Source organism: Cydia pomonella, chromosome 17, assembly GCF_033807575.1.
Source record: "Cydia pomonella isolate Wapato2018A chromosome 17, ilCydPomo1, whole genome shotgun sequence".
In the NCBI taxonomy this organism is placed as follows: Eukaryota; Metazoa; Arthropoda; class Insecta; order Lepidoptera; family Tortricidae; genus Cydia; species Cydia pomonella.
In genome coordinates this window covers 3975610-4003166 of record NC_084719.1, presented here as the reverse complement: position 1 = coordinate 4003166, position 27557 = coordinate 3975610, and the positions used below count along the sequence as shown (strand labels likewise).

General features: G+C 47.8%; 1 protein-coding gene across 7 annotated transcripts in view; it reads left to right on the top strand.

The window, feature by feature from the left end:
- LOC133527248 (microtubule-associated protein futsch-like) overlaps positions 1-27557 on the top strand; it is a 286179-nt gene that overhangs the window by 250967 nt on the left and 7655 nt on the right. For 5 of the 7 annotated variants that reach the window (XM_061864160.1, XM_061864163.1, XM_061864162.1 and 2 more), the window contains one exon: positions 29-26830. In XM_061864160.1, the coding sequence (XP_061720144.1) occupies positions 29-26830 (26802 nt within the window). The remainder of the gene's footprint in view (positions 1-28; positions 26831-27557) is intronic. The other 2 variants (XM_061864161.1, XM_061864164.1) reach the window with 2 other exon arrangements.

The following is a 27557-nucleotide window of genomic DNA, read 5'->3' as shown; positions in this document are numbered from 1 at the left end:
TAATAAAAGCTTAATCTTCACGTTTCAGGTACACTCGACATGTACGTCCTGAATCCGTCCAAGGACTCCAAGCACGTGCGGGACTTCCTCAAGAAATGGCACAACAGTGAACAAAAGCTCTTTGAGGGAGCCAGCGTCTCCAGCGCCTTCAACTTCCCCATCCCCAATCTCGTCTCCATCTGCGCTCTCCTCGTATGGCGACCAGCCAACCCTGACGACACCATCACCCGAATAATGTTCCCAGGCTCAACCCCACAGCATAAAATCTTCGAAGGCCTAGAAAAACTCAAACATCTTGAGTTCCTACAGCACCCGACATGCACGGGCCGACAAATTGCACCTCCGGCCCCACAACCTACAACTACGACAAGAGTCAAAAGTACCAGGACGACTATAAGCAAAGAAAAAATAGATAAAACGAAAGACGATAAAATTGCAGAACCCGAACCTCCCCCAAAAGTTAAAGATGAGAAAAACATCATAGATAATAAGTTACTCAGCGAACTGACTGACGGCGAGGAAAAGAAAATTGAATCTGTGCTGCAAGAGGCCATCACAGGCAGGGTAGAGACCAAATTAGATGATAAAATTGCTCAGTACGAGAGCACTGTGATAGATAGTAAAAAGAAAGAAGCAAAGAAAAAAGAAAAAGTAGCGGAAAAGAAGAAACGAATCGATAAGACTGAAGAAAAAGAGGTAAAGGAAGTTAAAACGGAATCAAAACAGGAAGTGAAAAAGACGGAACGTAAGAAATTAGAGGTACGAAAAAGTGAAACGACTAGTGCGACTACTAGGACAAAAATTAGTCACCGAACTGCGGTACAGAAAACCGAAAAGAAAACAAGTACTAGTTTATTAGAAAAAAAGCCAGGTGATGATAAGAAATCGCCGCCGGCCACTCCGAAAAAGACAGCAGAAGTTAAATCGACCATCTCCGGCATTCAACCAACTGTAAAAGATAGAGTTAAAGCTAAGACAAGAAAACTGAGCCCCGGAAGTACTCCAGCTAAAAGCACTAAAGAAGCCGCGAACCGCAGGGTCATGGAATCAAAATACAAACTGCCATCTCCCAAACGGGATACCACTCAGAAGACTGTAGATAAACCTAAGGTAAAACGTGAACCTATTTCACGAAGACCACGACCTCTAGCTTCACCAGTGAAAGGAATGAAAGCTATGAAAAGTCCCACGAAATCTATGAAATCAGTGAAAGTGGACTCGAAACTAAAAGGACTCCAAAGAGTTAATTACGAAGACATTCTAAAAGACGCCAAAAAATCAGACGAGGACACGTCTAAGTCACTTGACGATATTAAACTACAAGAATTAGATGATAGGGAGGAGCAAGAGATTGTAAGAGAGATTGAAGCCGTATTTAATAGAGACAGTGAGGCTGAAGAAAAAGTGGAATTCGTGGGACGTTCTGATATTGAAAAACTAATAATAGATGACACAAAAATTGAAACAGCAGCTGATGCAGAATTTGAAGAGGAATACTTAATTATTGAAAAAGAAGAAGTTGAACAATACACTGAAGATTCTATCGCAGATCACGAGGCCAGTCAAGAACGTGAGGATGAATTACAAAAGCACATTAAAGATAAGGAAGAATCAGAAAAGAAGAAGGATGATTTCAAAGAGGAGCACGTTAGTGAAAAACCAACAATAGAGTTGAAAACAGATATTAAACAAGAATCAAAAGAACACTCTATCAGTGTTGAAGAAAAGCAGGACCACAGTAGTGAAAAGAAAACTTCAGATAGCAAAAACGGTGCTGTCAAACCTAAAGATTCATTAGAACTTAATGTAATGCAGGAATCACAACCCGATGAAAAAATATCGACTACTATCGAATCTGGGGCGACCACAGCGCCAACATTACCAGAAGATGAGAGGATAACTCTTGATGAAATCAAGGAAGATCAGCAAGTAGAAGAAAAACATGTCAAAGAAGAAACAAAGGAAGTAGTTCCCCCACAAACGCTTATAGACATTAAAGCAAAGAGTCCAAAATTAGAAACAATACCAGCGCCATTAAGAGAAATAGTTAAAACACCCGATGAAGTCGCAGACTTGCCTTTACATGAAGAAGTAGATTACAGAACATATGAAGAAAAGAAAACCCCGGTTGAAGAAGATATATTTAAACGGAAACCAAATGTTGGTTTTATTCATGAAATTAAAGTACCTAAAGACCTGCCTATTAAAGAAATGAAAGCTGCAACGTCCTTCACAGGAAGTCAACATGATGTGGTTTTAAAAACTGTGGAGCGTCCGTCGCATGCTGAGCTGGTGATGGTTACTCCGGGATCAGCACCAGAATCACCAATGTACCCAGAACCGAGTAAAGTCCTCGCTGTGAAAGAACTAGAACCAGTCAAAGAGTATGATGATACAGACTTCAACTATGGACAATACACAGAACAATTAAGAGAGACTCATATTACTACTGTAGACTCTCCCATCAAAGATGAAATAGTTATTGTTGAAGAGATTATTGCAGATAAAATACCCTCAATACCTGAAGATGTCGAAAAAGAAATTGAAGAGGCACGTAAGTTAGAAGGCATAGATAGGCCTCCTTTAAGCCCTAAAGACGTAGAAAAAATTGTTGCGGATGTCGCTGAAGTATTAAAATCTGATAAGAGTTTAGAAGAAATCATGGCTGAAAAGTCCCCAGTTATGCTTCAGAAGTCTCCTGAACACTTGTTTAAAGCGGATACGATAGCAAGTGCTATTGAAGCAACGAAGCAGTTAATCTCAAGTGAGACAGCTCTAAAAGAAGAAAAACACAAAGATACTAAACAAGAGACTGCTGATATGGTCAAAGAGATTTCTCCTGCAAGATCAATTGCATCTGAAGATTTAAGTGAAGTTTCAGACAAAACTGTACTTAGTGAGGGCAAGCGAACTAAACGTGAAATCAAAGAAGACATGCATGACCAAAAGAAAGTAAAGGATGATTTAACTAAAGTAATTAAGGAAACAGTACAAGAGTTAGTTGAAACAGATGAACAAAAAGACGACAGTCAACATTTTATAGAAGAAAAATCAGAGAAAAGACTTAGCGTTTCTTTGGAAACAGCAAAAACGCTAGAAAAATTAGAAGAGAGAATGGCTGACCTTAAGAAAAAGGAAGAAGCAATATCTCAAAAAATACTATTTGACAAGAAACGAACAAGTATTGATTACCTAGAAAAAGACACGCTTGAAGAGAGTGTAACATCCAAAAAGACTGTCAATGAGGTCGCGACGAAATTAGATGAAGCAGTACATTCTTCAGATGTAGTAGACTTTGTCACAAGCCAAGAGACTAAAAAGTTGCATGATGAAATATTATCAACAGAAAAAGACATATCTAGTGAAGTTAAGGAACAAATGACAACAGTTACTAAAGATCACGAGGTTCTTAAAAATGGTATGTCTTCAACTGATTACCACGAAATTCAGCAGACGTTGGATGGAACTGAAAAGAGCCTTAAATTACAAAAAGATATGCAAGAGATAGAAGAAAAGGTATTAGACAAAAAGTCAACTCAAATGGATAGCAAACAAGTCCATGAATCTGATGTTGAAGAAACCGTCACCATCGATAAAAACATCCTCAAATCTGATGATCTTCTCAGCAAGGTTCACTCGAAAGAACCCAGTCCAGAGAAGATTGATCAGAGTATAGTCGAAGATAAGATAAAAGCAGACCATTTTGCTAAAGTAGGTAGCACTTATAAAGATTTGACTGTCACAGACAAAACAAAGACTGCTCAAGTATATGAAGATTTGACCGTGACTACGGCTGATGTGCATGAAAGTCACAATGTTGATATCCAAAATGGACATAGAGAAGAAAAAGAAAGCCCTGAAAAAGAATATAGCCTACTTTCGTTGAAAGAAAGTAAACTTTCTCTTGACAAGGAAAAAGACGATACTGAAGAATCTCACGAAGATAGAAAATCAAGTATCATTGAAACAGCTACTAAAGTAGTAAGTGATATATCCAGTCAAATATTCAAAAAAACTGACAAGGTATTAGAAAAGCACCTCCTGAAAGAGGCTGAAACTTCTGACAAACTTGATGAAAAGCAAGTAGGTATAGAAAAGGAAATTCAGCCAGAGGTGTCGATCGATGGTGAAAAAGTTCAAAGCATATCGAAACTATACAGTGTAACAGAAAAAGGCATAGATGATAAAATACACGTAAAGCATACAACCGACTTTGCTAAATCTATTGAAACAAGTATAAGTAAAGAAACTATCGACGTAACTTCGAAGGGCTTGAGAATTGATAAGGACTCAGGAATTTTGGATGGCATTGATAAATTACATGAAAAACTGAGTCCAGAAAAAGAGGAGAAAGACGAAGACGTGACATCCGACGAGCTTACAGAAACAACGCCACTTTCAGATAAACCTGAGAAGGACCTTAGTCCGCAAAAACAGCAGACTGAAATCATCGACAGCCTAGAAACAGAATTAAATTTAGCAGATAAACAGTCTTCATTGGATGAGGCACCTAGTCCGACATTATCACAAAAGGCGCCTTCTGAAAGGGCGCCAAGTTTAATTCCTTCGGAGAAAGCACCTAGCCCCGTACCATCTGAGAAAGCCACAAGTTTAGAACCTTCTCAAAAAGCACCAAGCCCAGTACCATCTGAGACGGCCATATCTGAGAAAGCACCAAGTCCAGTAGCATCTGAAAAAGCCCCATTTCACAAAGCATCTAGCCCTATACTATCTGAGAAGGCCCCATTTGACAAGGCAATTAGCCCTACATTTTCGGAGAAAATACCGTCAGAACGGGCACCTAGCCTCGTTCCTTCAGAAAAAGCAGTAAGCCCACTTCTTTTTGACAAAATGCCTATCCCTACATTATCAGAGAAGACTCTGTCAGAAAAATCATTAAGCCCTACACCATCAGACAGGGTCCCTTCGGAAAAGTCACCTAGCCGAACGGTATTAGATAAAGCACCTTCGGAAAAAACCCCTTCAGATGAGGCAGTATTAAGCTCAGTACCATCTGAAAAGGCTCCATGGGAGAAAGCTTCTAGCCCAGTACCATCTCAAAAGGCCCCATCAGAGAAAGCTCCCAGCTTAATACCGTCAGAAAAGGCCCCGTCTGAGAAAGGCTCCAGCCCAGTACTGTCTGAAAAGGCCCCAACGGAGAAGGCTCCCAGCCCAGTGCCGTCTGAAAAGGCCCCAACGGAGAAGGCTCCCAGCACAGTACCGTCTGAAAAAGCCCCATTGGAGAAGGCTCCCAGTCCAGTGCTGTCTGAAAAAGCCCCTACAGAGAAGGCTACCAGCCCAGTACTGTCTGAAAAAGCCCCATCGGAGAAGATTCCCAGCCCAGTACCGTCTGATAAAGCCCTTTCGGAGAAGGCTCCCAGCCCAATGCCGTCTGAAAAGGCCCCATCGGAGCCGGCACTCAGCCCAGTACCATCTGAAAAGGCCCCTTCGGAGAAGGCCCCCAGCCCAGTACCGTCTGAAAAGGCCCCTTCGGAGAAGGCTCCCAGCGCAGTGCCGCCTGAAAAGGCCCCATCGGAGCAGGCAACCAGTTCAGTACCATCTGAAGAGGCCCCATCGAAAAAGGCTCCAAGCCCAGTGCTGTCTGAAAAAGCCCCTTCGGAGAAGGCACTCAGCCCAGTGCCGTCTGAAAAGGCTGCCAGCCCAGTACCGTCTGAAAAGGCCCCATCGGAGAAGGCCACCAGCCCAGTACCGTCTGAAATGGCTGCCAGCCCAGTACCATCTGAAAAGGCTCCGTCGGAGAAGGCGCCCAGCCCAGTGCCATCTGAAAAGGCCCCATCGGACCAGGCAACCAACCCAGTACCATCTGAAAAGGCCCAATTGGAGAATGCCCCAAGCCCAGTACCGTCCGAAAAAGCCCCATCAGAGATGGCTCCAAGCCCAGTGCCGTCTGAAAAGGCCCCATCGGAAAAGGCTCCCAGCCCAGTACCATCTGAAAAGGCTCCATTGGAGAAGGCACTCAGCCCAGTACCATCTGACAAGGCCTCATCGGAGAAGGCCCCTAGCCCAGTACCGTCTGAAAAGGCCCCTTCGGAGAAGGCTCCCAGCCCAGTGCCACCTGAAAAGGCCCCATCGGAGCAGGCAACCAGCCCAGTACCATATGAAAAGGCCCCATCGAAGAAGGGCCCAAGCCCAGTACCATCCGAAAAGACGCCGTCGGAGAAGGCACCCAGCCCAGTACCGTCTGAAAAGGCCCCATCGGAGATGGTTCCCAGCCCAGTACCGTCTGAAAAAGCCCCATTGGAGCAGGCACCTAGCCAAATACCATCTGAAAAAGCTCCATCAGAGAAGGCTCCCAGCCCAGTACACTATGAAAAAGCCCCTTCGGAGAAGGCACCCAGCCCAGTACCGTCTGAAAAGGCTGCCAGCCCAGTACCGTCTGAAAAGGCCCCATCGGAGAAGGCGCCCAGCCCAGTACCACCTGAAAAGTCCTCATCGGAGAAGGCCCCCAGCCCAGTACCGTCTGAAAAAGCCCCATCAGAGAAGGCTCCAAGCTCAGTGCTGTCTGAAAAAGCCCCATCGGAGAAGGCTCCCAGCCCAGTACCGTCTGAAAAGGCCCCATCGGACCAGGCAACCAGCCCAGTACCATCTGAAAAGGCCCCATCGGAGAAGGCCCCAAGCCCGGTACCGTCCGAAAAGGCCCCACCAGAGAAGGCACCCAGCCCAGTACCGTCTGAAAAGCCTGCCAGCCCAGTACCGTCTGAAAAGGCCCCATCGGAGAAGTCGCCCAGCCCAGTACCATCTGAAAAGTCCTCATCGGAGAAGGCCCCCAGCCCAGTACCGTCTGAAAAAGCCCCATCAGAGAAGGCTCCAAGCTCAGTGCTGTCTGAAAAAGCCCCATCGGAGAAGGCTCCCAGCCCAGTACCGTCTGAAAAGGCCCCATCGGACCAGGCAACCAGCCCAGTACCATCTGAAAAGGCCCCTTCAGAAAAGGCCCCCAGCCCAGTGCCGTCTGAAAAGGCTCCATCGGAGAAGGCACCCAGCCCAGTACCATCTGAAAAGGCTGCCAGACCAGTACTGCCTGAAAAGGCTGCCAGCCCAGTACCGTCTGAAAAGGCCCCGTCGGAGAAGGAGCCCAGCCCAGTGCTATCTGAAAAGGCCCCATTGGACAAGGCAACTAGCCCAGTACCATCTGAAAAGGCCCCATCGGAGAAGGCCCCAAGCCCTGTACCGTCCGAAAAGGCCCCATCGGAGAAGGCTCCCAGCCCAGTACCGTCTGAAAAAGCCCCATCGGAGCAGGCACCTAGCCCAATACCATCTGTAAAGGCTCCATCAGAGAAGGCTCCCAGCCCAGTACACTATGAAAAAGCCCCTTCGGAGAAGGCACCCAGCCCAGTACCGTCTGAAAAGGCTGCTAGCCCAGTGCCGTCTGAAAAGGCCCCATCGGAGAAGGCGCCCAGCCCAGTACCATCTGAAAAGGCTGCCAGACCAGTACTGGCTGAAAAGGCTGCCAGCCCAGTACCGTCTGAAAAGGCTGCCAGACCAGTACTGGCTGAAAAGGCTGCCAGCCCAGTACCGTCTGAAAAGTCCCCATCAGAAAAGGCCCCCAGCCAAGTGCCGTCTGAAAAGGCTCCATCGGAGAAGGCACCCAGCCCAGTACCATCTGAAAAGGCTGCCAGACCAGTACTGGCTGAAAAGGCTGCCAGCCCAATACCGTCTGAATTGGCCCCGTCAGAGAAGGCGCCCAGCCCAGTGCTATCTGAAAAGGCCCCATTGGACAAGGCAACCAGTCCAGTACCATCTGAAAAGGCCCCATCGGAGAAGGCCCCAAGCCCAGTACCGTACGAAAAGACCCCATCGGACAAGGCCCCAAGCCCAGTACCGTCCGAAAAGGCTCCATCGGAGAAGGCCCCCAGCCCCTTGCCGTCTGAAAAGGCCCCATCAGAGAAGGCTCCCAGCCCAGTACCATCTGAAAAAGCCCCATCAGAAAAGGCTCCCAGCCCAGTGCCGTCTGAAAAGCCACCATCGGAGAAAGCACCCAGCCCAATACCGTCTGAAAAGGCTGCCAGCCCAGTACCGTCTGAAAAGGCTGCTAGCCCAGTGCCGTCTGAAAAGGCCCCATCGGAGAAGGCTCCAAGCCCAGTGCCGTCTGAAAAGCCTTCATCGGAGAAGGCACCCAGCCCAATACCGTCTGAAAAGGCTGCCAGCCCAGTACCGTCTGAAAAGGCCCCATCGGAGAAGGCTCCCAGCCCAGTACCATCTGAAAAAGCCCCATCAGAAAAGGCTCCCAGCCCAGTGCCGTCTGAAAAGCCACCATCGGAGAAAGCACCCAGCCCAATACCGTCTGAAAAGGCTGCCAGCCCAGTACCGTCTGAAAAGGCCCCATCGGAGAAGGCCCCCAGCCCAGTACCGTCTGAAAGAGCCCCATCAGAAAAGGCTCCAAGCCCAGTGCCGTCTGAAAAGCCTTCATCGGAGAAGGCACCCAGCCCAATACCGTCTGAAAAGGCTGCCAGCCCAGTACCGTCTGAAAAGGCCCCATCGGAGAAGGCCCCCAGCCCAGTACCGTCTGAAAGAGCCCCATCAGAGGTGGCTCCCAGCCCAGTGCCGTCTGAAAAGGCCCTATCGGAGAAGGCTCCCAGCCCAGTGCCGTCTGAAAAGGCCCCATCGGAGCAGGCATCAAGCCCAGTACCATCTGAAAAGGCCCCATTGGAGAAAGCTCCCAGCCCAGCGCTGTCTGAAAAGGATCCGTCTGAGAAGGCCTCCAGCCCAGTACCGTCTGAAAAAGCTCCGTCGGAGAAGGTGCCCAGCCCAGTGCCATCTGAAAGGGACCCATCGGATCAGGCAACCAGCCCAGTACCATCTGAAAAGGCCCCATCGGAGAAGGCCCCAAGCCCAGTACCGTCTGAAAAAGCCCCATCAGAGAAGGCTCCCAGCCCAGTGCTGTCTGAAAAAGCCCCATCGGAGAAGGCTCCCAGCCCAGTACCGTCTGAAAAAGCCCTATCAGAGAAGGCTCCCAGCCCAGTGCCGTCTGAAAAGGCCCCATCGGAGCAGGCATCAAGCCCAGTACCATCTGAAAAGGCCCCATTGGAGAAAGCTCCCAGCCCAGTGCTGTCTGAAAAAGCCCTTTCCGAGAAGGCACCCAGTCCAGTGCCGTCTGAAAAGGCTGCCAGCCCAGTACCGTCTGAAAAGGCCCCGTCGGAGAAGACGCTCAGCCCAGTGCCGTCAGAAAAGGCCCCATCGGAGACGGCTCCCAGCCCAGTACCGTCTGAAAAAGCCCTTTCGGAGAAGGCTGCCAGCCCAGAACCGTCTGAAAAAGCCCCATCAGAGAAGGCTCCCAGCTCAGTCCCGTCTGAAAAGGCCCCATCGGAGCAGGCATCAAGCCCAGTACCAACTGAAAAGACCCCATTGGAGAAAGCTCCCATCCCAGCGCTGTCTGAAAAGGATCCGACTGAGAATGCCTCCAGCCCAGTACCGTCTGAAAAAGCCCCTTCGGAGAAGGCACCCAGCCCAGTACCGTCTGAAAAGGCTGCCAGCCCATTACCGTCTGAAAAGGCTCCGTCGGAGAAGGTGCCCAGCCCAGTGCCATCTGAAAGCGACCCATCGAACCAGGCAACCAGCCCAGTACCATCTGACAAGGCCCCATCGGAGAAGGCCCCAAGCCCAGTACCGTCTGAAAAAGTCCCATCAGAGAAGGCTCCCAGCCCAATGCCGTCTGAAAATGCCCCATCGGAGAGGTCTCCAAGCCCAGTGCTGTCTGAAAAAGCCCCATTGGAAAAGGCTCCCAGCCCAGTACTGTCTGAAAAAGCCCCATCGGAGAAGGTTCCAAGCCCATTGCTGTCTGAAAAAGCCCCATCCGAGAAAACACACAGCCCAGTGCCTTCTGAAAAGGCTGCCAGCCCAGTACCGTCTGAAAAGGCCCCGTCCGAGAAGGCGCTCAGCCCAGTGCCGTCTGAAAAGGCCCCACCGGAGAAGGCTCCCAGCTCAATGCCGTCTGAAAAGGCCCCATCGGAACAGACATCAAGCCCAGTACCAACTGAAAAGACCCCATTGGAGAAAGCTCCCAGCCCAGCGCTGTCTGAAACGGCCCCATCTGAGATGGCCTCCAGCCCAGTACCGTCTGAAAAAGCCCCATCAGAGAAGGCTCCCAGCCCAGTGCCGTCTGAAAAGGCCCCATCGGAGAAGGCCCCCAGCCCAGTACCGTCTGAAAAAGCCGCATCGGAGAGGGCTCCAAGCCCAGTGCTGTCTGAAAAAGCCCCATCGGAAAAAGCTCCCAGCCCAGTACCGTCTGAAAAGGCCCTTTCGGGTAAGGCTTCCAGCCCAGTACTATCTGAAAAAGCCCCATCGGAGAAGGTTCCAAGCCCAGTGCCGTCTGAAAAGGCCCCATCGGAGCAGGCATCAAGCCCAGTACCAACTGAAAAGACCCCATTGGAGAAAGTTCCCAGCCCAGAGCTGTATGAAAAGGCCCCATCTGAGAAGGCCTCCAGCCCAGTACCGTCTGAAAAAGCCCCATCGGAGAGGGCTCCCAGCCCAGTACCGTCTGAAAAAGCCCCATCAGAGAAGGCTCCCAGCCCAGTGCCGTCTGAAAAGGCTCCCAGCCCAGTACCGTCTGAAAAGGCCCCATCGGAGAAGGCCCCCAGCCCAGTACCGTCTGAAAAAGCCGCATCGGAGAAGGCTCCCAGCCCAGTTCCGTCTGAAAAAGCCCCATCAGAGAAGGCTCCCAGCCCAGTGCCGTCTGATAAGGCCCCATCGGAGAAGGCCCCCAGCCCAGTACCGTCAGAAAAAGCCGCATCGGAGAGGGCTCCCAGCCCAGTACCGTCTGAAAAAGCCCCATCAGAGAAGGCTCCCAGCCCAGTGCCGTCTGAGAGGGCCCTATCGGAGAAGGCTCCCAGCCCAGTGCCGTCCGAAAAGGCCCTTTCGGAGAAGGTTCCCAGCCCAGTACCGTCTGAAAAAACCCCATCAGAGAAGGCTCCCTGCCCAGTGCCGTCTGAAAAGGCCCCATCGGAGCAGGCATCAAGCCCAGTACCAACTGAAAAGACCCCATTGGAGAAAGCTCCCAGCCCAGCGCTATCTGAAAAGGCCCCATCTGAGAAAGCCTCCAGCCTAATACCGTCTGAAAAAGCCCCATCGGAGAGGGCTCCAAGCCCAGTGCTGTCTGAAGAAGCCCCATCGGAGAAGGCTCCCAGCCCAGTACCGTCTGAAAAGGCCCCATCGGAGAAGGCCCCCAGCCCAGTACCGTCTGAAAAAGCCCCATGGGAGAGGGCGCCAAGCCCAGTGCTGTCTGAAAAAGCCCCATCGGAGAAGGCTCCCAGCCCAGTACCGTCTGAAAAGTCCCTTTCGGGTAAGGCTTCCAGCCCAGTATTGTCTGAAAAAGCCCCATCGGAGAAGGTTCCAAGCCCAGTGCTGTCTGAAAAAGCCCTTTCCGAGAAGGCATCCAGCCCAGTGCCGTCTGAAAAGGCTCCCAGCCCAGTACCGTCTGAAAAGGCCCCATCGGAGAAGGCCCACAGCCCAGTACCGTCTGAAAAAGCCCCATCGGAGAGGGCTCCAAGCCCAGCGATGTCTGAAAAAGCCCCATCGGAAAAGGCTCCCAGCCCAGTACCGTCTGAAAAGGCCCTTTCGGGTAAGGTTTCCAGCCCAGTATTGTCTGAAAAAGCCCCATCGGAGAAGGTTCCAAGCCCAGTGCTGTCTGAAAAAGCCCTTTCCGAGAAGGCACCAAGCCCAGTGCCGTCTGAAAAGGCTGCCAGCCCAGTACCGTCTGAAAAGGCCCCGTCGGAGAAGGCGCTCAGCCCAGTGCCGTCAGAAAAGGCCCCATCGGAGACGGCTCCCAGCCCAGTACCGTCTGAAAAAGCACTTTCGGAGAAGGCTGCCAGCCCAGAACCCGCTGAAAAAGCCCCATCAGAGAAGGCTCCCAGCTCAGTCCCGTCTGAAAAGGCCCCATCGGAGCAGGCATCAAGCCCAGTACCAACTGAAAAGACCCCATTGGAGAAAGCTCCCAGCCCAGTGCTGTCTGAAAAAGCCCTTTCCGAGAAGGCACCCAGTCCAGTGCCCTCTGAAAAGGCTGCCAGCCCAGTACCGTCTGAAAAGGCCCCGTCGGAGAAGGCGCTCAGCCCAGTGCCGTCAGAAAAGGCCCCATCGGAGACGGCTCCCAGCCCAGTACCGTCTGAAAAAGCCCTTTCGGAGAAGGCTGCCAGCCCAGAACCGTCTGAAAAAGCCCCATCAGAGAAGGCTCCCAGCTCAGTCCCGTCTGAAAAGGCCCCATCGGAGCAGGCATCAAGCCCAGTACCAACTGAAAAGACCCCATTGGAGAAAGCTCCCAGCCCAGTGCTGTCTGAAAAAGCCCTTTCCGAGAAGGCACCCAGTCCAGTGCCGTCTGAAAAGGCTGCCAGCCCAGTACCGTCTGAAAAGGCCCCGTCGGAGAAGGCGCTCAGCCCAGTGCCGTCAGAAAAGGCCCCATCGGAGACGGCTCCCAGCCCAGTACCGTCTGAAAAAGCCCTTTCGGAGAAGGCTGCCAGCCCAGAACCGTCTGAAAAAGCCCCATCAGAGAAGGCTCCCAGCTCAGTCCCGTCTGAAAAGGCCCCATCGGAGCAGGCATCAAGCCCAGTACCAACTGAAAAGACCCCATTGGAGAAAGCTCCCAGCCCAACGCTGTCTGAAAAGGCCCCATCTGAGAAGGCCTCCAGCCCAGTACCGTCTGAAAAAGCCCCATCGGAGAGGGCTCCAAGCCCAGTGCTGTCTGAAACAGCCCCATCGGAGCAGGCTCCCAGCCCAGTACCGTCTGAAAAGGCCGCATCGGAGAAGGCCCCAAGCCCAGTACCGTCGGAAAAGGCCCCATCGGAGCATGCACCGAGCCCAGTACCATCCGAAAAAGCCCCATCAGAGACGGCTCCCAGCCCAGTGCCGTCTGAAAAGACCCCATCGGAGCAGACATCCAGCACAGTACCATCCGAAAAGGCCCCGTTGGAAAAGGCCTCCAGCCCAGTACCGTCTGAAAAGGCCCCGTCGGAGAAGGCGCCCAGGACAGTGCCATCTGAAAAGGCCCCATCGGACCAGGCACCCAGCCCAGTACCATCTGAAAAGGCCCCGTTGGAGAAGGCTACCAGCACAATGCTGTCTGAAAAAACCCCTTCGGAGAAGGCTCTCATCCTAGAGCCGTCCGAAAAGGCCCCGTCGGAGAAGGACCCATTGGAGCAGGCACTCAGCCCAGTCCTGTCTGAAAAGGCCTCATCGGAGAAGGCTCCCAGCCCAGAGCCCTCTGGAAAGGCCCCATCGGAGAAAGCACCCAGCCCAGTACCGTCTGAAAAAGCCCCATCAGAAAAGGCATACAGTCCAGTACTATCTGAAAAGGCCCCATCGGAGAAAGCCCCCAGCCCAGTTACGTCCGAAAAGGCGCCGTCGGAGACGGCACCCAGCCCAGTACCGTCTGAAAAGGCCCCATTGGAGAAGGCTCCCAGCCCAGTGCCGATTGAAATGGCCCCATCGGAGCAGGCACCCAGCCCAGTACCGTCTGAAAAGGCCCCGGCGGAGAAGGGCCCATCGGAGCAGGCACCCAGCCCAGTGCTATCTGAAAAGGCCCCATCGGAGAAGGCTCCCAGCCCAGAGCCATCTGGAAAGGCCCCATCGGAGAAAGCACCCAGTACAGTACCGTCTGAAAAGGCCCCGTTGGAGAAGACTCCCAGTCCAGTACCATCGGAAACGGCTCCGTCGGAGAAGGCTTTCAGCCCAGTGCTGTCTGAAGAAGTCCCATCGGAGAAGGCTCCCAGCCCAGTACCGTCTGAAAAGGCCGCATCGGAAAAAGCACCCAGCCCAGTACCGGCCGAAAAGGCCCCGTCGGAGAAGGCAGCAAGCCCAGAACCGTCTGAAAAGGCTGCCAGCCTAGTACCGTCTGAAAAGGCCCCGTCGGAGAAGGCTACCACTCCAGTGCCGATTGAAATGGCCCCATCGGAGCAGGCACCCAGCCCAGTACCGTCTGAAAAGGCCCCGGCGGAGAAGGGCCCATCGGAGCAGGCACCCAGCCCAGTGCTATCTGAAAAGGCCCCATCGGAGAAGGCTCCCAGCCCAGAGCCATCTGGAAAGGCCCCATCGGAGAAAGCACCCAGTACAGTACCGTCTGAAAAGGCCCCGTTGGAGAAGACTCCCAGTCCAGTACCATCGGAAACGGCTCCGTCGGAGAAGGCTTTCAGCCCAGTGCTGTCTGAAGAAGTCCCATCGGAGAAGGCTCCCAGCCCAGTACCGTCTGAAAAGGCCGCATCGGAAAAAGCACCCAGCCCAGTACCGGCTGAAAAGGCCCCGTCGGAGAAGGCAGCAAGCCCAGAACGGTCTGAAAAGGCTGCCAGCCTAGTACCGTCTGAAAAGGCCCCGTCGGAGAAGGCTACCACTCCAGTGCCGATTGAAAAGGCCCCATCGGAGCAGGCACCCAGCCCAGTGCTATCTGAAAAGACACTGTTGGACAAGGCGCCCAGCCTAGTACCGTCTGAAAAGGCCCCGTTGGCGAAGGCTTCCAGTCCAGTACCAGCCGAAAAGGCCCCATTGGAGATGGCATCCAGCCCAGTACTATCTGAGGAGGCCCCATCGGAGAAGAAGGCACCTAGCCCAGTACCGTCTGAAAAGGTGCCATCGGAGAAGGCTCCCAGCCCAGTACCGTCGTTATCAGAGAAGGCACCGTCTGAGAGAGCACTTAGTCCATTAACTACTGGCAAAGCCACATCAGAAAAGGTGCTAAGCCCTACACCATCTGAGGAGACACCAAGCCCAGTGCCGTCTGACAAAGCGCCTAGCCACACATTATCAGAGAAGTCACCGTCGGAAAGGAAACGAAGCCTGGCACCATCAGAAACGGCACCTAGCCCGGTACCATCTGAAAGGGCTCCTAGCCCCACATTATCAGAGAAGACTCCTTCTGAAAGACCACCAAGTCTAGTCCCTTCGGAAAAGACACCTAGCCCTACACCATCTGATATGGATCCATCGGAAAAAGCATCAAGTCCTGCACCATCAGACAGAGCTCCTATAGAGAAAGCAAGAAGCCCAGGAACATCTGAAAAAGAAACAAGCATTGCGCCATCAGAAAAGGCCTCTTCAGAGAAAGCAATCAGTCCAATACCATCTGACGAGGCTTCGAGCCCAAAATTGTCGGATAAAGCACCATCTGAGAGAGCACCCACTCTTGTTCCTACAGAGAAAATGACAAGCCCCACGCCTTCAGAACCGGCCCTTTCAGAGAAAACAATTAGTCCAAAACCATCAGAGAAACTTCCAAGCTCAACATTGTCGGAAAAGGCGCCTTCAGAAAAGGCACTCAGCCCAGAGCCATCTGACAAAGCTCCGAGCCCCGCTCTATCCGATAAGGCGCCTTCTGATAAAGCTCCTTCTGACAGAACTCCTTCTGATAAGGCCCCATCGCAAAAAGCTTCAAGCCCAGTACCATCGGAGAAAGCACACAGTCCAGTATCTTCTGACAAAGTGCCAAGCCCGACTCTATTAGAAAAAGCGCCAACTTCGAGGGCAGGAAGCTTGATTCTATCAGATATTGCACCAAGCCCTACGCCATCAGACAAAGCTCCATCTGAAAAGGCATCCAGCCCGGTACCATCTGAGAAGTCCCTATCTGAAGCGGCGTCCAGTCCAGCCCCATCTGACAAGGCTCCAACTGCAAAGGCAACTAGCCCAGTACCATCTGAAAAGACCCCGTCGGAAAAGGCCCCGTCAGAGAAATCACTCAGTCCAGTACCGTGTGATAAAGCTCCTAGCCCGATTCTATCGGAAAAAGCTCCGTCTTCGAGAGCAGGAAGCTTGATTATGTCAGACATAGCTCCAAGCCCTACGCCATCAGACAAAGCTCCTACTGACAAGGCCCCATCAGAGAAGTCATATAGTCCAGTACCATCGGAAAAAGCATACAGTCCAGTACCGTCTGACAAAGAGCCGAGCCCGACTCCATTAGAAAATGTACCGACTTCGAGGGCAGGAAGCTTAATTCTATCAGATACAGCTCCAAGCCCTACGCCATCAGACAAAGCTGCATCTGAAAAGGCATCGAGCCCGGTATCATCTGAGAAGGCCCTATCTGAAGCTGCGTCCAGTCCAGCCCCATCTAAAAAGGCTCTCTCTGAAACGGCATTAAGCCCTGTGCCTTCTGAAAAGGTCCTACCTGAGAAAGTGCACAGTCCAGAACCATTTGACAAATCGCTAAGTCCAACATTATCAGAAAAGGCGCCATATGCAAGGGCACCTAGCCCGGTTCCTTCTGACAAAGCTCCATCGGAGAAAGTGCCTAGCCCGGTTCCTTCTGACAAGGCTTCATCGGAGAAAGTGCCAAGCCCAGCTCCATCTGATAAGGTTCCATTAGACAAGGCCCGAAGTCCGGTTCTATCTGACAAAGCACCAAGTCCAACATTATCAGAAAAGACTCCATCTGAAAGGCTACCCAGTCTAGTTCCATCTGAAAAAGCTCTAAGTCTAGTACCATCAGAGAAGGCTTCTTCAGAAAAAGTGCCAAGTCCGGCTCCATCTGATAAAGCTCCATCAGAAAAAGCACAAATCCCAGTGCCATCTGACAAAGCTCCATCTGAAAAAGCACCGAGCCCAGTACCTTCTGAAAAGGCGCCTAGTCCAACTTTATCAGAAAAGGCTCCGTCTGAAAGAACACCAAGCTTAGTTTCGTCAGAAAAGGCACCTAGCCCTACATTATCAGAAAAGAGACCTAGCTTAGTGCTTTCTGATAAATCACCTAAGCCAACACCATTTGAAAAAGTTACTTTTGAAGATCAGGTAGATATTTATGATGAACCTGGCTCTCCTGATCTAGTAGATGAAGATTTAACTGAACCAGGCGCAGAAAAGTTCATGCTTACTAATATGTTGACACAATTTGACGATAAAGTTCACAAAACCGATGCGATTGCTTCTTCAATTACGAAAGAAAAGACTATCGAAGACATTTTGAAGGATATGCCTTCCGATAAACCGATTGGTACGACAGATAAAGTAGGTAAATTGGAGCCTACTACGCCACCTGTTTCGCCAGAAACAAAGAAAACTGATGACGCTACTAGCCCCTCTGAAAAATCGGAACCAGCAATTATTCCCGAAAAACCTTCATGTGATGATATATCATTAACAGCTGAAAAAGATAAAACTTCAATTGTGACTGACAAAATATTAACAGATAAATATCTAAGTACTTCTACGCTCGTGTCAGTTGATGTACAACCTCCAAGTCCTGAGGTTCTCAGTGATAGATCGGAACAGGAAGAGACCACAAAGCAAATTAAGTCATCCCAGCACGCGACGCACTCTGAAGAGATCCACGTTGAGAAAGAATCCGTCGTTTCTAAGGAAATGAATGTACTCGAATCAACTCTATACACACATAGAGATGACCATGAAGTATCAACAGATAAGGATGGGATAGTTGACGTATTAGTATCTGGTGTAAAAGGTATAGGTCACATTATAAAAGAATCGTTGGTCGATGGAATAGATAAAATCATCAAAGATGATACTAAACCTGATGAGGATAAAATTATTGTAACGCCAGGGAAAGCACCAAGCCCTGTACCTTCTGACAAAGCATCGGAAAAAGCACCAAGCCCAATTTTATCGGAAAAGGCACATTCTGAAGAAGTATCCAGTTTAGTGACATCAGAAAAAGCACCAAGCCCCAAAGCCCCCTCTGAGAAGGCATCTACTCCTGTACCAGCTGACAAGGCTCCTTCTGAGAAGGCACCCAGCCCCGCACCATCAGACAAAGCTCCCTCTGAAAAGGCACATAGTCCAACACCATCTGACAAGGCTTCCTCGGAAAAAGCAATCAGTCCAGCACCATCTGACAAATCTCACTCTGAGCAGGTACCCAGCCCAGTACCATCGGACAAGGTTCCCTCGGAGACGGCACCCAGTCCTGTACCATCTGGCAAAGCTCCCTCCAAGAAGGCACATAGTCCAACACCGTCTGAGAAGGGTCCCTCGGAAAAAGCAGTCAGTCCAGCACCATCTGACAAGGCTGCTTCTGAAAAAGAACCCAGTCCCGCACCATCTGACGAAGCTCCCTCTGAAAAGGCACGTAGTCCAACTCCATCTGACAAGGCTCCCTCAGAAAAGGCAATTAGTCCATTACCATCTGACAAAACTCCCTCTGAGAAGGTATATAGCCCAACACCATCTGCAAAGGCTCCCACGGAGAAAAGTGTTAGTCCAGTACCGTCTGACATTAGTCCAGCGCCTACACAAAAACTTGACGGCAAAGCACCAAGTCCCATTCCTCCTGAAAAGCCAACTAGCTTACCTCTATTGGATGTTATTTGTACTGAAACAACAGAACATGACAAACTACTAAATCAAACTTCTGACGAAACGCCATTTGAAAAGCCAATCAGTCCAATTGCGTCTGAAAAGGCAAAGATCTGTAGTCCAATGCCATTTGAAAAAGTACCTTCTGAAGACGCACCTAGTCCATGCGAGCATAGCCCAGAGCCATCTGAGAATTCCACTAGTTCAAGTTTAGAGAAACGAACTTCTATGACATTAGAAAAGGCCCCTTCAGAGAAGGCCACAAGCCTAGTCACATCTGACAAAGCTCCCTCTGAGAAAGCACCAAGCCCAATACCATCAGACAAAGGACCAATGCCAGAACCATCTGACACGACTCCTTCAGAGAAAGTGGTAAGCCAGGTCCCATCTGACAAGGCTTCGCAAGAGAAAGCGGCAAGTCCGGCACCATCAGACAAGGTCCCCTCGGAAAAAGCGTCGAGCCCCGTACCATCAGACATGGCTCCATTGGAGAAGGCACCTAGCCCAGTACCATCGGAAAAGGCATCCAGTTCAGTACCATCGGCACCATCTTCAAGAGCAACAACTTTAGTGCCCCCGGAAATGACTCCATCTGAAAATGTACCTAGTCCTGCACCGTCAGATCAAGAATCTGAAATGGCAATAAGCCCTACACCGTCTGAAGAGGCACCATCCGAAAAGGCGCCTAGCTTGGTACCAGCTGACAAAGCATCTAGCCGTGTACTATCTGATAAGGTTTCTAGCCCTGCGCAATCGGCGCCATCTTCAAGAGCAGCTAGCTTAGTGCCATCGGAACAAACTCCATCTGAGAAAGCTTCAAGCCCGGCACCATCTGACAAGGCTCCCTCTGAGAAGGCGGCAAGCCCAGTACCATCAGACAAGGATCCCTCAGAGAAAGCGCCAAGCCCGGTACCATCTGACAAGGCTCCCTTAGAGGAAGCTCCAAGCCTAGTACCATCTGACAAGGATCCCTCAGAGAAAGCGCCAAGCCCGGTACCATCTGACAAGGCTCCCTCAGAGAAAACGGCAAGCCCGGTACCATCTGACAAGGCGCCAAGTCCTGCTCCGTCTGATAAAGCTCCATCAGAATCTCTATCTGAAAAACCAGACACACACACAGCACAGCACAGCACAGTGCCTTCGGACAAAGCGCCTAGCCCTGAACCGTCTGAAAAGGCTTCAGAGAAATTAGTAAGCCCAGATCCTTCTGCTAAGGCTTCCTCTGAAAAGGCGTTTAGCCCAGTACCATCTGAGAAGGCCCCTAGCCCAGTACCGTCACCGCCTTCTTCGAGAGCAGCTAGCTTGGTTCCATCAGAGAAAGCCATAAGTCCGGTATCTGACAAGGTCCTGTCGGATAAGGCACTTTCAGAAAAGGCACTAAGCCCTACACCGTCTCAAAAGGCACCTTTAGAGAAATCACACAGCCCTGTACCATCTGACAAAGCTCTATCAGAGAAGGCCCCTAGCCCGGTACCTTCCAATGAGGCCCCATCGGATAAAGCACCTTCAGAGAAGGTACCTAGCCCAGTACCTTCAGACAAAGCAGATAAAGCTCCATCGGAAGTTTTATCTCAGAAAGCCCTTAGCTCAGTACCAACGGATAAAGCGCCTAGCCCTCCTCCGTCTGATAAAGCACCTTCAGAAAAGGCACTAAGCCCTACACCATCTGAAAAAGCACTTTCAGAGAAAGCTCCCAGCCCAGTAATATCTGACAAGGCACCATCAGAGAAGGCTTCCAGTCCGGTACCGTCTGACAAGGCTCCGTCAGAGAAGGCTTTCAGCCCAATACCATCAGATGAGGCTCCATTAGAGAAGGCTTCCAGCCCGGTACCATCTGTCAAAGCTCCATCAGAGAACACTCCCAGCCCAGCACCATCTGACAAGGCTCCATCAGAGAAGGCTTCCGGCCCGGATCCATCTGGAAAGGCACCTTCAGAAAAAGCAGTCAGCCCTGTGCCTTCTGACAAAGCTCTTTCAGATACACACAGCCCAGTACCGTTGGATAAAGCACCATCGGAAAAGGCATTAAGTCCCACACCATCTGAGAAGGCGCCTTTGGAAAAGGCACAAAGTCCAGTACCATCAGAGAAAGCCCCATCAGAGAAGGCTCCAGGCCCTGTACCATCTGACAAACAACTGGCTCCTTCAGAAAAAGCAGTGAGCCCAACGCCATTGGAAAAAGCGCCATCTTCAAGAGCTGGTAGCTTGGCCTCATCAGAAATAGCTCCAAGTCCGGTACCATCTGACAAGGCGCCTTCAGAAAAGGTACCAAGTCCTGCACTATCTGACAAGACCTCATCATTTGATCACGCATCTATTCCAACAGTTTCAACTAAATCAGACAAACTCGTCGAAGAAACTATTTGCTCGACAAGCGTGCAAAATCTGGAGGGTATCGTATCCAGTGCTGTGATACAAGAACTAATTGATCCAGCTCTTGATAAGTTGATTGCTGACATTGGTAAACCCACAGACAAGGCTGACAAGTTCCCTGAGAAAGCCGCTAGTCCGGTACCGTCAAACAAGGTGCCAAGTCCAACTCCATCAGATAAGGCAACTGAAAAGGCACCTAGCCCTACACTATCGGAGAAAGCACCATCTAAACGAGCACCCAGCTTAGTTCCTTCAGAAAAGGCACTTAGTCCAACACCCTCTGATAAAGCGGGTAGCCCAGTACCATCTGATAAAGTCTCATCTGAAAAGGCAATCAGTCTGACGCCGTCTGATCAGATCCTATCAGAAAAGGCACGACTTGATCTGGCATCGAGTCCATTACCGTTGCACAGTGAAAAGGATGTAGCGGATAAAAAGATTGTTACTCCTGATAAATCTCGAAAATTTGACATTGAAACATCAGTTGACACTACTCCAAGTACTGATAAGTCGGAAGAAACAATTATTAGCTCTTCTGAAAAAGTAGACGAAGAAAAGCCATTTACCGCGTCAGAAACAAAATCGCTTTTGACTGAAGTAGGCAAAGAAGCCAAAGTTTCTGGAAAGGAAACAAAGGAAATGACAGCTGACGAAAAAGATGTAGATGAGAAGGATAAGGCAGTTAAAATCATAAAAATTGAATCTACGTCGGAATCAAAACTGACATCTGAAACAGATAAAGAACATACAGTTGAAAGCATTAGCCATGTAACAGAATCTGATGAAAGTTACTCTAGTATGGAGTCTAGGAAAGATTTACACGAAGACCGATTAATTAGTGGGAGTAAGCAAACATTGCAAACTGACAAGTTTTCAAAACACGAGTCCTCCTTACACGAAATAAGTCATAAATCAACTAGCGAAGAAACTAAATCTCATTCTATCAAAAAGAGATCAATAGAGCATGAAAAGCTAAGAGATGCATCAGATAAATTATCATCAATGTCTACAATTGATAGTGGCGTAGACAGAGATAGTATGACATTGCATGATTCATCGGAAGACGTATCCAAAGAAGTTAGCTTAGAAGAAAAATACAGTTTCGAAACCACCGAAAAAGACAAACGATCTAAAATGTTTTCTGATTCTGAAACATTACAATCTATCAGTAGCAGTAGATTCAGCAGATTTAGCGACGAACCTTATACATCTACATTAAAAGAAATGGAAGTGTCTAAAACAGTACCTGACTCTACAAGAACAGAGTTGGGATCTCCAAAAGACGAAATACCTCTTTCGGAAGCATCAGATTCTGGAGTCCATAGCATTCCTTTGGACATTGATCAGTTGATGTCGAAAGGTGATGGTCTAACGCACATTAAAGACGATGCTATGCAGCTAATGGCATCGATTCATAAGGCATTTAGTGATGACACAGTACAACAAGGAATTAAGACCGAGGGAATGGAATCTTTACTAGTTTATTCCGAGGGTGATAGAGTTTCTACACCACCTACAGTACCTGTTAGCCCGTTACCAAAAACTCCCAGCAGTTTTCAAGATATCAAAGTAAGTGAAGGCGTTCAAAGCGAAGTTACTTACGATAAATCTGATGGCACCGAAGAAACAATAACTAAAGTAGTTCATGTAGGCGAAGACGTATTGACTCAAAGGATTTCAACGTCCACTGAGAAAGTACCGAAACCGATTAAGGATTCAGCAGCGGAGAGTGAATCAGATCTAATGTCTCTTATGCAAAACATGGGTAAAATAAAGACGGAAACTGATACTGTTACCAAAATCATCAAAGAAGGTGAGAATGTTGTAACTCAAACAATTACTACTGTGACGACTAAAGAAGTGATTTCTAGGGAAGATGGTACACCACAAAATATTAAGACAACCATAGAAACAACAACACTGAGCAAGGGATCAGATGGTTCAACTATCACTACGACAGATACTCAAACTTTACTGTCGGAATGTTCTTCCAGTCTTAAATCTACCTCACAAATGGATTTATATGCCAAAGATAGTAGAATAGATAAACTCTACCTCGAAAGTGATAAGTCTGAAACTGAAACGAGTAGCCAAACTAAAGAAACTAGAAAAGAGGAGTCTTCCGTAACCTCTGATTTGCCCGCTCAAGTTCAATATATTTCGGAATCAGATGAATCTGACGATGACGTTGAAACAACTACTATAGATACTGACGTAAGCAAACGAATAGTAAAGGAAAATAATGTTGATATTATGGAAACTGTCACTACTGTTACCAAAAAAGAAACGCTAAAAGTTAATGAAACCAAGAAAATACGAACAACAGTTGAAACTACTATTACCAAAGAACGCCCCGATGGTACTAAAGATGTACAAAGAAATGTAGAAGTGAAAACTGAGGAGCCAGTTGCAGATACAAGCAATATAGAACAAGCTCTTAGTAGTTTATCTATTCTTGGAGAACCCGAAGTAACAGAATCAATTGATTCTGAAGAAGTTAAACAGGATACATTTATTATCAAGCGAGTTATAGTCACCAAAGTTATTAAAACGACGTATGCAGATAGCCATGGAACTCCAAGGAAATTGAAAACTGTTACAACTATAACTACTACAGACAGTTACCCCGACGGTTCTTCTCGTACTAAAGTAGATGGCAGTACATCTATTACAGATATAGAAGTTGAAGAAGTAGTCGATTCACCTGATCTTACAGATTACACGGTAGTTGATAAGTCAATTACTGTAGACAAACAGGAGAAAAGTATCGTCAGAAATGAGAAAAGTGTATTGCAAGTTATAACAACAACGACTACTAAAGAAATTTTGTCATCTGAGGACAAAGGTAGGAAAAAAGTCAAAACTACAGTTGAAATTGTGACTGAGACTCATTTACCTAATGGTGTTACAGAAATCACTAAAGAGGTAAGGGTCTCTGTATCTGATTATGAGCTAGAATCAACTGATGAGGAAACCGAAAACTACGAACAAATTGGGAAGCCATTAGAAGATGTAACTACGGCAGTCGAAAATGTTACAGACAATGGAATAACTATTAAACGTAAAACAACCGTCACAACTATTAAAGAAGAATTCCATAATAAGGAGAAGAACGTCAAAAGAATTAAGACTACTGTAATTACTAGAATTGAAGATGAACACCCTGATGGCTCTGTGATTACGAAAACAAGTGAAAAAGTGTCTATCATTGAGGAAAATCTGGAAACTATTCAAGTAACAACAGTTCAAGGCTTAAGCGAGAGTGTGCCCATAGACACTACTGATGAAATGAGTGATAGTGGCCAAGTAGAAGCTATACTATCAGAGTTGTCTCTAGTAGGTGAGCCTGAAGAAACGGAGTCTACAGAAACAGAGGAAATAAAAGAGAAAAACTTAGTTATAAAGAGAACAGTTGTTACCAGAATTGTTAAAACAAAATACTCCAACAGTCATGGAGTAATAAAGAAAATCAAAACTGTAACGACTGTCACAACAACTGATCGATATCCTGATGGATCTGCAAAAACCACGGTAGATGTAAACACGGCCATAAACGATATCGAAACAGATGCTCCTCAAGTAGACCTCACAGATTTCCCTCAAGTAGAAGATAAATCAGTAAATGTCGATACGAAGGAGACAATAGTGATGCGAGATGGAAAACAAGTGAAACAAATCATCACCACTACCACTACTAAAGAAATATTGGCATCGTCTGATGGATCGAAGAAGAAAATTAGGACAACCGTTGAAGTACTCACCAAAACTAAGCTTCCAAATGGAACTACCGAAGTTTCTAAAGACGTCAAGCTTTCTGTTGCCGACTACAGTACTGAAACCTTTGACGAACATCTAGGAGGTTTTACTCCTGTTGGAAAGCCGGACGAGCACACAAGTTCAGAAACTGAAGAAGTTACCGAAAATGGCGTTTTTATTGTGAGGAAAACCACCATTACTACCATTAGGCAAGAATTTGAGAATGCTGAGACGTATTCTAGGAAAGTTAAGACTACTATTAGAACAGTTATAGAAGATGAACACCCCGATGGAACAGTAGTAACTAAAAAGAGTGAAAAAATATCGATTGCCGACGTTTTCCTTAAAACGCCACAGCCAACTCAAGATGACGCAGAAATAACGGACACATATATAGATGATTCTGAGATTGTAGAAGATACGACTGAAGAATCAGATGTTAAGAATGAAGAAATCAAGCAAGGAACAGTAACAATTCAACGTACAATCACAACTAAAACTAAGAAAGAAACACTGGCCAGTGCAGATAAGAGCATAAAACGAGTAAGAACAACCGTAGAAACGGTAACTGTCGACGAATATCCCGATGGTTCCACAGAAACTACAAAAGATGTCAAGATTACTATTTCAGAATTCCAGAAAACATCAGATAGTGATTTACAGGCAGCTTTACAAGGGCTCCATTCCACTGGCAAAATTAAAACTTCAGTAGATAAAAAGACAAATATCGTTACTGAGCATGGACGTAAAGTTACTCAAACAGTCACCAGATATGTGACGAAAGAAGAATTAAAGAACAACGAAACTAATGAGATTGCAGTCAAAACTGTTACAGAAACATTGACAGAAAATGCTCAGGAAGATGGCTCAGTCGAAACGACGAAGGATGTAAGAACTCAAATAACTTATCTGCCTATAGGAACTGGGCTTGACGACTGGACACCAGAAGAATTAGAAGAAATTGAAAAGCAACCTGTATCAGAGGCAAAACCAACTCTTGAAAATTTACCCTTGGCGCAAAAGGAAGAACCAAAGCCTGAAACCAAGCCGAAGAAACAGCGATCTCCCGTAGGTGAAATAACTACTGACACAGATACGTATACAAAAGTTATTAAGGAGGGAGATAATGAAATAACTCAAACTATAACCGTAGTAACTACCAAAGAGGTTATTAGCCCTGAAAAGATGAAGGTCACAGTTGAAACGACGACGGTAAGCAAAGGCAGCGACGGTGTGACAAAAACGACTAAATCAACTAAAACCACAATTTCAGAAATCAAAGAAGAATATGAAGAAATAATAGACCGAGGAGAAAGTGAAAAGTCGTTCTCAAAACTATCTTCGAAGACGGGTGATATGCGCAGTTCATCTGCAGCTAGTGACGATTTGGATCACGCGGGGCTTTCATCACCACCGTCAGATATTAGCTCTAGAGGGTCAAGGGCAGCTGCCCAAGTTTGGGGAACAACAGAAAGTAGCGGCATGTACTACAGTGACGATGACGGACCTGGCAGCCCAAGTAGTACAAAGTCACAAGTAGCACACTCACCCAGGTCAAACCTCAGTTTTGAATTAGACACAAAACATCAAGAATTAAACGAAGAAATGGTACTCGAAAAGCATTACAGTACTACGACTGATCCTATGTCAACATCGATCTATGGTCAGTTACCTGAAGATGATTCCTGCACATCTTCTAGTCACTCGGAGATAAAAACTGAATTGCATACGATTGAGAAACCTTTATCCAAATTAACTGAAGATTTTTTGACTCATGAAAAACTAAAATCTGAAGTAACACAGCGAATAGTAAAATCTGATGTTACTTTCCTGAGGGAGGCAGACGAACATTTCGAAAAGGCAATAGAAGAGCACAAAAAAGTTAGTGGATCAGAAGTAATTTCTAATATTACCGCTAAATATGAACTAGGTGAAGAAAGTCACTCGAGTATTTCACAAACTAAGTCATCAAAGGAAGAAACTATAACGTTGAAAGACCTTAAATCCGAAGTAAAGAAAACTGAAACATCTACCTCTAGTTCCAAACAAGAATCTAGAACAGAAAAGCACGAATTCAGCAGCGAAAGTAAATCTAAAGACCCAATAGAGTCATGGGGCAAGCCTTTAGGTTTACCTAGTCCTATTATGCCACCTGTGGACGGTAAGAGCACTCCAAAGAAACAAGCTAGCTCAGTTGCGAACAAGAATAAGCTCAACCAAGAGAAGAGTAAAGAGGCCAAGAGTAGGATAACGGAGTCTCCCAGTAAGAAGAAGGCAGTAGCTCCAGTTTACATGGAGCTGACGTATGTGCCTCATCACGGAAACTCCTACTACTCAGCCATGGAGTTCTTCAAACGAGTGCGCGCGAGGTACTACGTGTTCTCGGGTACTGAGCCGTCAAAGGAGATTTACAATGCCTTGTTAGACGCGAAGAAGACATGGGAAGACAAAGATTTGGGTAAGTGTAGTTTTTCATTTGAAATCGCGATTTATACATATACTCGTATCTATTTTTTTTATACCACGACTGTGGCAAACAAGCATATGGCGCGCCTTATGGTAAGCAGTCACCTTAGCCTATGGACGCCTGCAACTCCGAGGTGTTACATGCGCGTTGCCGACCCTTTAAAAATCTGTACACTCCTTTTTTGAAGAACCTCAATTAATATTTAATAGTTTTTATTTGACATGCAGTGTATGTATGTATTGTATGTACTATGTATTTTCGGATCAAATCTTGCCAGATAAATTAGACCTACTAGTTTCTCATTATTTGATTAAGCTGAAACTTTACATACATATGTAAATTAGCTGACAATTATGGTAGGTACCATAGAGCTGACCTGATGATGGACACAGGAAGTATCCATAAGAACTTTGTGACAAAACAGCGTAACCTAATTAAAGATAAAGATAAAGATAAAAAAATATGTTTATTGCACAAGAAAGGACACAGAAAAAGTATACATCGGTTGTTTTTAAGAGTTGGTGCATAACTAGATTGACAACAGAGTTTCCAGGAGTCCCCGCACTAGGCTAGGCCTGTATCGCGGGAGACCAGAAGTACATATAAATGTCATGCAAGTCAACGAAAAACGAAAATTTATTTTTATATAATAAATATGACATTCAGGTTTATACCTAAGTTGATACATGCAGTTTTCAGTTTTTAACTATTTATCTAA